The sequence below is a fragment of the Malus sylvestris genome, chromosome 4 (genome assembly GCF_916048215.2).
Source record: "Malus sylvestris chromosome 4, drMalSylv7.2, whole genome shotgun sequence".
NCBI classification, from domain to species: Eukaryota; Viridiplantae; Streptophyta; class Magnoliopsida; order Rosales; family Rosaceae; genus Malus; species Malus sylvestris.
In genome coordinates, this window is record NC_062263.1 from 4,012,929 (window position 1) to 4,022,427 (window position 9,499).

General features: G+C 38.7%; 1 protein-coding gene across 2 annotated transcripts; it reads left to right on the forward strand.

Moving 5' to 3' along the window:
• The first annotated feature begins 4,552 nt into the window (after positions 1-4,552).
• On the forward strand, positions 4,553-5,898 carry LOC126619277 (uncharacterized). 2 transcript variants are annotated; one of them, XR_007622011.1, is made up of 2 exons: positions 4,553-5,623; positions 5,811-5,868. XR_007622011.1 is itself a non-coding variant. In XM_050287602.1 (2 exons), the coding sequence occupies exons 1-2, from the start codon at positions 5,141-5,143 to the stop codon at positions 5,878-5,880; spliced, it is 510 nt and encodes a 169-aa protein (XP_050143559.1). In that variant the 5' UTR covers positions 4,553-5,140; the 3' UTR covers positions 5,881-5,898. The 2 variants fall into 2 exon arrangements, 1 of the variants encoding a protein (XP_050143559.1); XM_050287602.1 differs by having other exon boundaries at positions 4,553-5,580; positions 5,811-5,898.
• The last annotated feature ends 3,601 nt before the right edge of the window (positions 5,899-9,499 follow it).

Sequence of the window (9,499 nt, forward strand, 5' to 3'; positions counted from 1 at the left end):
AACTTTAATTATCTAACGAGAGATTCTCTCATATCATTGATCGCCTGCAGTTTTCTAACAATTAACAAGTATTTATTGAATGATGGCTTTATTTGTATTTAGACTAGATTATATGAGAAAATTGCTCCTTTTTAACTCGTCGTCTTAGGGCTAATATTCTAATCAACTCATGTGTTGCCAAAGGCAGATGCATGTACAGATCCGAGTGGTACTGGGAGCACTAAAAAATTTGAAGAAGTGTTTGTGAGAACGTTTGAGGACCACTCAATGGACTGAGTAGGTGGTGGAAGAGAGAAAATCACTATAGTTGTGCAGATGTTGTGCAACATAAGCTTTGAAGACCACCATAACTTTGCTATTCTTGCACCTTGGTTCCAATGAAGGAGAAAGATTTTCTCTCTCTGTTTTCTAAGTGACCAACTCCTCATTTTTTTAATTGTTTTCCAATTAGCTTGTGATACCTAGCATTTTAATTAATAAAAAGATGATGTATTAATCAACCAATACTTTTATACAATATGTTTGACACCGTTATTTATTTTAAAGTTCACTTTAAATTCATATGACATCTCAAGTACTACGATCTTATAATCACTTGAACTTTCATCTTGTAAATAAGCACTTATTTATATGATTATATGATAAATAATAAATTAACTTAAATCTGCCTAGCCCGTCTAGACCCCGTCTAGGCTCTAGGCCCAAGCATGCCGCCCAACTAGCGCCTAGTGTACATTGATTATGACCACTTAGTGTTAGAATCCTAGATTTGCCACTGTGTGCTACTGCTACTAAGGGGTGGAAACTTGGTACATAAAATCTAAAAGGTTAGCTTAGTAACTACTTTTCTTTCTTCGAGTTGTGCTATATTTACTATTTATTTGTACCATCGTTCTAATAGGGGTAGGACTTACAAAATGTGTGGGTTCCATCTCTATTGAGAGATGATACACATGTGAATACAAACCGATGGTAAAAATAATATTTTTGTTTGTTTTCAGGGTACATTTTTATTTCTAAGAATAAAACATTTGTGTTGGACTATGACCGTGTAGGCTCAGTTCATTGATTGTCAAGAAAAACTTATAATTTTCAATCAAGAAAAATTAAAACTGAGTAGGAAATAATGAATTCTTGTCTGAAATTGCTTGCGAATATGAGTTGAATAGTAAAGTAAATAGCAAATTATATTCTTAATTACAGGCTTCTCGGTCACGAGAGATTTTTCAATGTGACAGGTACAAGGGATGGTACACCACGTGTCACTAAATAAATGATGAGATATGTGTGTTAAAAAGTTAATAACTTAAAAAATAAAAATTTCCACTATTTATATAAAAACACTGTGATGTACAATCTGTAATCCGATCATAGTGAAAAATTTCTCCTCCACTACGTCGAACATAGGATTGTCTCCTTCCTCTCTAAATCTCAACAGCCAGAACTGCTTTCACATTCACACTACAGCACAACAGAAGACAGTTCGACACGACAATCTGTTAACTAGGAAGTCGGGAGGGGTAGAATAACACCGTAGTGTTGTGTCGAGTCCGGTGATCAGAAATTCTGGGGCGTCGAGGTCATGATAGGATGTTGTTAGTAATTGAGTAATTGATTGAGTGTTAGTGTTTTTCTCTGTTAGTAGTTGTTGTTTGTTAGTTTCAATAATAATCTGTTGGTTAGAGATAAGATTTGGGAAATACCTTGTAACCGTCTTAGCTTGCAGTTTGGTATAAATATTGAACACTTGTGCAAATGCAGGGCATGTATCTTGTTAAAGAAGTTGTTGAATAATATAGAGAGGGATATACATGGTTGTTTCATCGGTGGACTGAAACCGGAGTTACGTCATGACGTCAAATTGCTTCGCCCATCTGATGTACATGAAGCAATTGCGCTGGCCTTCCAATTGGACATCAAACTATCAGATACCAAGGTTCGAAATTTCTCCAGCAATTCTGCTTCTTCTTTCAGTAATGCTACCAACTCAAAATCTGTGCCTCTGTTATCTGGTAGTAATTCTTATTCTAGCACATCTAGGGCTAGTAATGTGAGAAAAATGTCCTTTGAAGAACTTCAAGATCGTCGGAAAAAGGGGTTGTGTTATTCTTGTCCAGAGAAATGAGTTCGGGGGCATGTTTGTGCTACTCAACAACTACTGTTATTAGATGTCTCTGCTGATAGGATTGAAGATTTCGATGGTAAGGACCATGATGACCAACAGGTGGAAATCACAGCTTGTGTAGTTTTTGGCTCATCGGCTCCTCAACATATTTAGACTATGAAGGTCTCTGGATTAATCAAGAATTGCCCAGTTATTGTATTGTTGGATTCGGGTAGCTCACACAACTTTATTAGTTTGTCTATTGCCAAACAATTGGTGTGGAAGGTTGACTCAAAACATTCTTTTGAGGTGATGATTGCAAATGGGGGTACTATTTCCAGTAAAGGTTGTTGTCCTCAAATTAAGTTGCAGATTCAACAATATGAGTATATTTCTGATTTCTATGTACTACAATTGGGTGGTTGTGATGTGGTTTTGGGAGCTCAGTGGTTAAGAACTTTAGGTCCTATTCTTTGGGATTTTGACAAACTCAAAATGGAATTTACATTGGGCAAGAAGCACTATTGTATTTCTAGTTCTCCACCTCCTGCACCAACGTCCATTTCAACCTGTCAAGTGGAGAAATTGCTTTCTCAAGGTCCTTTTGGTGTAGTTCTTTTCTTCATAGAACCCGAGACTCAGGTTGCTATTGTTGGGGATCTCACTGTTCTTTAAGAAACTGAGTTAGATGGCTTATTATCTCGATTTGCTTATGTATTCCAAGCACCAACCACACTTCCTCCTTCCCGTTCTCATGAGCATAGAATCCCTCTTTTGGAAGGCAGCAAGCCTCCAAGTGCTAGGCCTTATAGGTATGGTCCCTTACAAAAATCTGAAATCGAAAAGTGTGTTCAGGAATTATTGGATTCGGGTTTTATTCGAGCTAGTAACAGTCCATTTTCTTCACCAGTTCTGTTAGTTAAGAAGAAGGATAATAGTTGGTGGATGTGCATGGATTATAGAGCTCTAAATTTGATCACAATAAAGGATAAGTATCCAATACCCTTAATTGATGAATTGTTGGATGAGTTGTTTGGTGCTCAATTTTTTTCGAAGTTGGATTTGCGGGCAGGATATCATCAGATCAGGGTCCATCCTAGTGACATTGAGAAGACAACATTTCGCACCCATGATGGTCACTATGAATTTTTAGTAATGCCATTTGGGCTTACTAATGCCCCAGCCACTTTCCAAAGTTTGATGAATGAGATTTTCCGACCCTACTTGAGGAAGTTTGTTTTGGTTTTCTTTGATGATATTCTCGTGTACAATGACTTTGGGAATCCCATCTTCACCATTTGTCTCTGGTTTTCAAAGTTCTCCAAGACCATCAATTGTTTGTCAAGCGAACTAAGTGTGACTTTGGCAAATCACAAATCGAATATTTGGGCCATGTGGTGTCTCGGCAAGGGGTGGCAGCAGATCCAAGTAAGCTTAAATCCATCCAAGATTGGCCTCTTCCTCATTCGGTTAAGGCTCTCAGGGGTTTTCTTGGCCTCACTGGCTATTATCGAAAATTCATTTCGAATTACGGAAAGATTTGTGGACCACTTACTGTACTAACAAAAAAGGATGCATTCAAGTGGACTGATGAAGCTACTAGGGCCTTCCAGGCTCTCAAAGATCTCATGGTATCTCCTCATGTTCTTGCTTTACCAGATTTTTCCAAAACCTTCATTATTGAAACTGATGCTTCCAATAATGGACTTGGTGCTGTTTTACACCAAGAAGGGAGGCCAATTGCTTTTACAAGCAAAGCTTTAGGCCCACGAGCTCAAGCAATGTCCACATATGAACGGGAAATGTTGGCTATCGTACATGCAATCAAGAAGTGGCAGTCATATATTCAAGGGAGGCATTTTGTAATTAAAACTGACCACCATAGCCTGAAGTTCTTTTTTACAACATCGAGCTCACACACCTTTTCAACAGAAGTGGATTTCTAAACTTCTCGATTTCGATTACGAGATACAATATAAACAAGGTTGTGATAATGTTGCTGCTGATGCTCTTTCTAGGATGCATTCGGATGGGGAACTGTCGGCCATCTCTTATCTTTACATGGGTTGGTTGGATGATATAAGGAGGCATAATGAACAAGATCCTTGGATAATGGACAAAATTAGGGAGTTACCTTCTGATGGTGCTTCCACATCCACAGCTCGGTACCATTTTGATAATGGTTTTCTTAAGTATAAAGGGAGGATTGTTTTAAGTCCATCTAGTGGTTGGCGGGACAAGATTTTCTATGAGCATCACTGTACTCCAGTGGCAGGTCATTCTGGTTTTCTTAAAACATATAAGCGAATTTCCCGATCTTTCTATTGGCAGGGTATGAAGTCTGATGTTATGCAGTGGGTGGCAGCTTGCTCAGTTTGTCAACAAAACAAGACTGAAACCTTGGCTTCTCCTGGCCTACTTAATCCACTTCCCATCCCATCTACTGTATGGACCGATATAACAATGGATTTTATTGTTGGTCTTCCTCCTTGCAAAGGTCAAACCATTATTTTTGTGGTCGTTGATCGCCTTTCCAAGTATGCTCATTTCCTACCCATGTCTCATCCATACACTGCCCATTCCGTAGCACAAATATTTGTTGACCATATATTCAAACTCCATGGTATGCCATCCACAATAGTAAGTGATCGCGATCCTGTTTTCTTGAGCTCTTTTTGGAAGGCATTTTTTGCATTGCACGGCTCCAAATTGTGTCTCAGTTCGGGTTACCATCCTCAAACCGATGGTCAAACAGAGGTTACTAATAGAGGTTTGGAAACATACTTGAGATGTTTTTGCAGTCATCAACCAAAGAAGTGGGTTCACTGGCTTCCGTGGGCAGAATGGCATTACAATACTACTTTTCATACTTCATCCAAACTTACACCATATGAAGTTGTGTATGGGTAGCCACCTCCCGCTGTACCTACTTATGAATCTGGAGCAACTAAGATTGATTTGGTTAATAGGAGTTTAGAAGAAAGGGGAAGAATTTTGTCTCAGCTCAAGACTAATCTTGTATCGGCTCAAGTAAGGATGAAACAGCAAGCCGATAAACATCGAACTGAAAGGTCTTTTGAGGTTGGAGATATGGTTTTTCTGCGATTGGTACCTTATCACCACCAATCACTTGCTAAACATCCCTTTCATAAGCTTCAGCCACGGTTTTATGGTCCATTTAAGGTGTTGCAGAAGATTGGTCACGTGGCTTATAAAATTGACTTACCTGCCATATCCAAACTTCACCCAGTTTTTCATGTTTCATGCTTGAAGAAACAGTTGGGCTCTGATATCATTCCTGCAGTTCCATTACCTGTAGTTACAGAGGATGGACTCTTGGAGGATTATCCATTGGCAATATTGAGGCGGAGGTTAACGGGTCATGGCAGTTCATCTATGACTGAGGTTTTGGTGCAATGGAAGCATCGGCCTAAGGAGGATGCGACCTGGGAAAATTATGCAGAGTTTGTCAACAGGTTTCCTGCATTCCAACCTTGAGGACAAGGTTCATTTTTTAGGGTGGGGTAATGATAGGATGCTGTTAGTAATTGAGTAATTGATCGAGTGTTAGTGTTTTTCTTTGTTAGTAGTTGTTGTTTGTTAGTTTCAATAATAATCTGTTGGTTAGAGATAAGATTTGGGAAATACCTTGTAACCGCCTTAGCTTGCAGTTTGGTATAAATACTGAACACTTGTGCAAATGCAGGGCATGTATCTTGTTAAAGAAGTTGTTGAATAATATAGAGAGGGATATTACAATACAAGTGCAAGGTTAGAACAAGGGGTTCTATTAGGTCACCGGGCAGGTCCCTATGGCTTTGGAACCACCCACATAATGGTAAGACAAGCGTGGCCGCTGCGCCTCAATCTGACACTGACCAGGACAGCAAGTCTATAGCTTCTGTGCGTTAAACCAAATCCCATCAGGAGTTGTTGTCGTAGTCTTTGAATTATAAACTGTATCTCTAGTAGTTTAATCGTTGTCCTACACGGATTCATCAAACCAAAAGTACATACAGATTGGAGACATGGGGTGACAAGTATGGTATCTGCTTACTAGTTGACAGGCTTCGAACGATTTTGAGCCGAAAAATTCTCGCAAAGCTAATGAACAAGAAAAGAGAATGCAGCAATAGGGATTACAGTGAAATGTAAACAATCTACAACTAAGTTGAGTGTGCAGAAGTTGCTGAAAGATCGATAACTGGATGAGATGTGAACCTTTTCGCGTTGGACTCAATTGTCAGGTGATATTTCAGGCCAATTAACAGATTGACCAAGACTGTTATCATTGTCCAGATTTTCACTTTGTGGTTCATTCATCTACGCGATGAGAAACGTTCTACAGTCGAACTAACAAAGAGACACATGTAGTGAGAAGTCATCTTCGTTGAATTCTGAATCAACTCCCTCGTGTCCATCGAACTCAGTAAGACCCAAGAACATCTCAATTGGAACTTCTTTTGACGCAAAATCTTCTTCTATGCGATCGTTAACCACACCAACTGGCTCGCTGACATGAAATTTTCCATTTTCGGTTTCTACAGCATAAGATTTGGTATCTAAAGGTACAATTTTCTCAGAACCTTTTGCCCTGCTCAACCTTGAAAGCAAAGTATTAGTCCGCCGGACACCCTTGTATTTTTGCTTCAATTTCATAATCTTCGATGCTGCTGATCCCGAGCTGAAAACTAGTCTTACGGCCCTTCTTCGACATCCATGTTCCTATCATGGTGTTTTAACGGAATTGAATCTGGTGGAGTTCCAGAAGCTGTTACACATGCCCTTCCGGGGTGACATGGAAAAGTAATTCCAGGTTGCTTTTGAATTCCTATCAGTTTTCCGCTCAAACGGCCAGAAAAGCGGTTCATCAGTAGTAGTTAGATCTGTAAGATTAGATTAATACATAACTGATTCACTGAAACCAAATAACCACTAACCTGAAGAAACCATGTCGGCTAGAACGCGATCGAGATAGGCTTCTTCTGCAACTCGTCAATCTCATAATGCAATGGCTCAATACTATGGGGCGTGAGGCTCTTTTATTGCGTATCAATTGAGAGTGCAGGGACCCTATATTTATACCTTATGCAATGGTGTTCAACTAGGAGACTTCCCATAATGTTAGTCCTAATTGAACTCAACCTTATCATGCAATCCCAAGTATCCATATCAGCTAATATAACATTAGTATAGTTTATCAGGATTGTTTAGCTACATTCCTTATCGTACACACCTTTTGGTAGCTTACAAACAGAGTCATACTCGAACTCTATAACCTCAAACCTTAGATACACGTATTAACAAGTGTGCAGCTCTCATGAGACTTACATTCTCCCACTAGAGCCAACACTTGTTAATCATAGTAATACTGAAGAGAGATTATACTTAAGTGGCCATGAGTTTAGAGTTGAACATAAACCTGAAAATCCAGTTTCTGTCATTGCAAAGCATTCATAAAGAACTATAAGGAACTATATGCTCATCTTCAGAACAACATCCCCATAATCACTTCATGAAACCGTACCATACATGAAACTCCAACAAGACATGGAAATATGTAAATGTGACTGTACATATATATTTAAACACATTTGACATGTGGTCCTCCTTATGACTACCAACGTAGGCTTTCTTCATGCTTCATAAGAAACTTCAATGGTTGTTAATCTTTAAACAATAACTCAGATTGATATTCATGTATTAAAACATATCATTATAACTAATGTTGTATGCTTTAAGGGAACTTTGAACAACCAACAGCAACATCTTTATTAGTTATAAATATAACCTTATTCTCAATGCATAAATTTAAACATGCTTTAACTAGAACTTAACAAATTGAACAAACACGACTCCCACTATTCCACAGTTTCAAAACCTGCTAGCACACCCATCTTGGCAACGTGCCCCTTGAACACTGCAGCTGGCACCGGCTTATTCAAAGGATCTGCAATCATAGAACCAGTTGCCAAGTAATCAATCTTAACAAGTCCTGCCATTACCTTTTCTCGAGCAATGAGATATTTAATCTCCAAATTCCTTGTTGCAGTTGACCTTTTGTTGTTCTTAGAGAAAAAGATGGCTGCATTGTTATCACAGAATATCTGAATAAGCCTTTGAATTGAGTCTACCACTCTCAATCCTGTAATAAAATTTTTCATCCACATTGCCTGATTGACTGTTTCACAACATGACAAGTACTCAGCAACCATAGTTGAGGCTGCAACTATATCTTGTTTATAACTTTTCCACGACACAGCTCCTCCTACCATAGTGAAGACAAAACCCGAAGTTGATTTTAAATCATCAGGACATCCTGCAAAGTCAGCATCACTATAACCTTCCAAAACCAAACGTTCAGTTTTCTTATAAATGAGCATGTGAGATTTGGTTCTCTGAAGGTATCTCATAACCCTTTTCCCTGCATTCCAATGTGCTTCTCCAGGGTTGGACTGAAATCTCCCCAGAACACTAATGGTAAATGCAAGGTCAGGCCTTGTACAGACCTGAAGATACATCAAACTTCCCACCAATGAAGCATATGGTTTGTCCTTCATGTTCTCCCTTTCAATCTCATTTCTTGGACTTTGTTCTTTGTTCAGTTTATCACCCTTCGAAATTGGCATTTATGTGGTTCCACATGATGCCATATTGAATCTTTTTAACACTTTCTCTATGTACCCTTTCTGCGATAGTCCCAGGAGTCCTCTCTCTCTATCTCTTTTGATTTCAATTCCCAATGACTTTCAAATATATACAAGCATCAGATGGATTTTCTGTAAACCCATGCTCCTTAACAACATGATGAAATTTCAAATACCACTGCCTAGATGCCTGTTTTAAACCGTAAATTGATTTATTCAGTTTACATACCATATTTTCCTTCCCTTCTTCTTTGAAGCCCTCAGGTTGTACCATATAAATATCCTCCTCTAATTCACCATTTAAGAAGGCTGTTTTTACATCCATTTGATGTAAAAACAAATCATAGTGTGCTACCATTGCCATGATGACTCTGAATGCATCTTTAGTAGACACTGGACTAAATGTTTCTTTGTAGTCAATGCCCTCTTTCTGTGTAAAACCCTTGGCAACAAGCCTTGCTTTGTGTCTTTCCACATTTCCATTTGAGTCTCTTTTGGTTTTAAAAACCCATTTACAACCTATGGGTTTTATTCCTTCTTTTAACTCTACCAAGCCCCAAACTTTGTTTTCCTCCATCAAGGACAACTCACTCCTCATTGCATCCATCCACTTATCTGCATGAATGTTTGAGGTTGCTTCTTTGTAACTCCCAGGATCATTAAACTCTGACATATTAAAGTCTAATTCTGCCATATATACAAAATCTGAACAGAAAGTGGATTTTCTTACCCTACCCGATTTCCTCAC

What these genes read in the sequence shown, in the direction of transcription:
- LOC126619277 (XM_050287602.1), top strand. Translation starts at nt 5,141, where the DNA reads ATGAAACAGCAAGCCGATAAACATCGAACTGAAAGGTCTTTTGAGGTT. An exon ending in TATGCAGAGTTTGTCAACAG is followed by an intron (nt 5,581 to 5,810) that starts GTTTCCTGCATT and finishes GTGCAAATGCAG; the next exon opens with GGCATGTATCTTGTTAAAGA.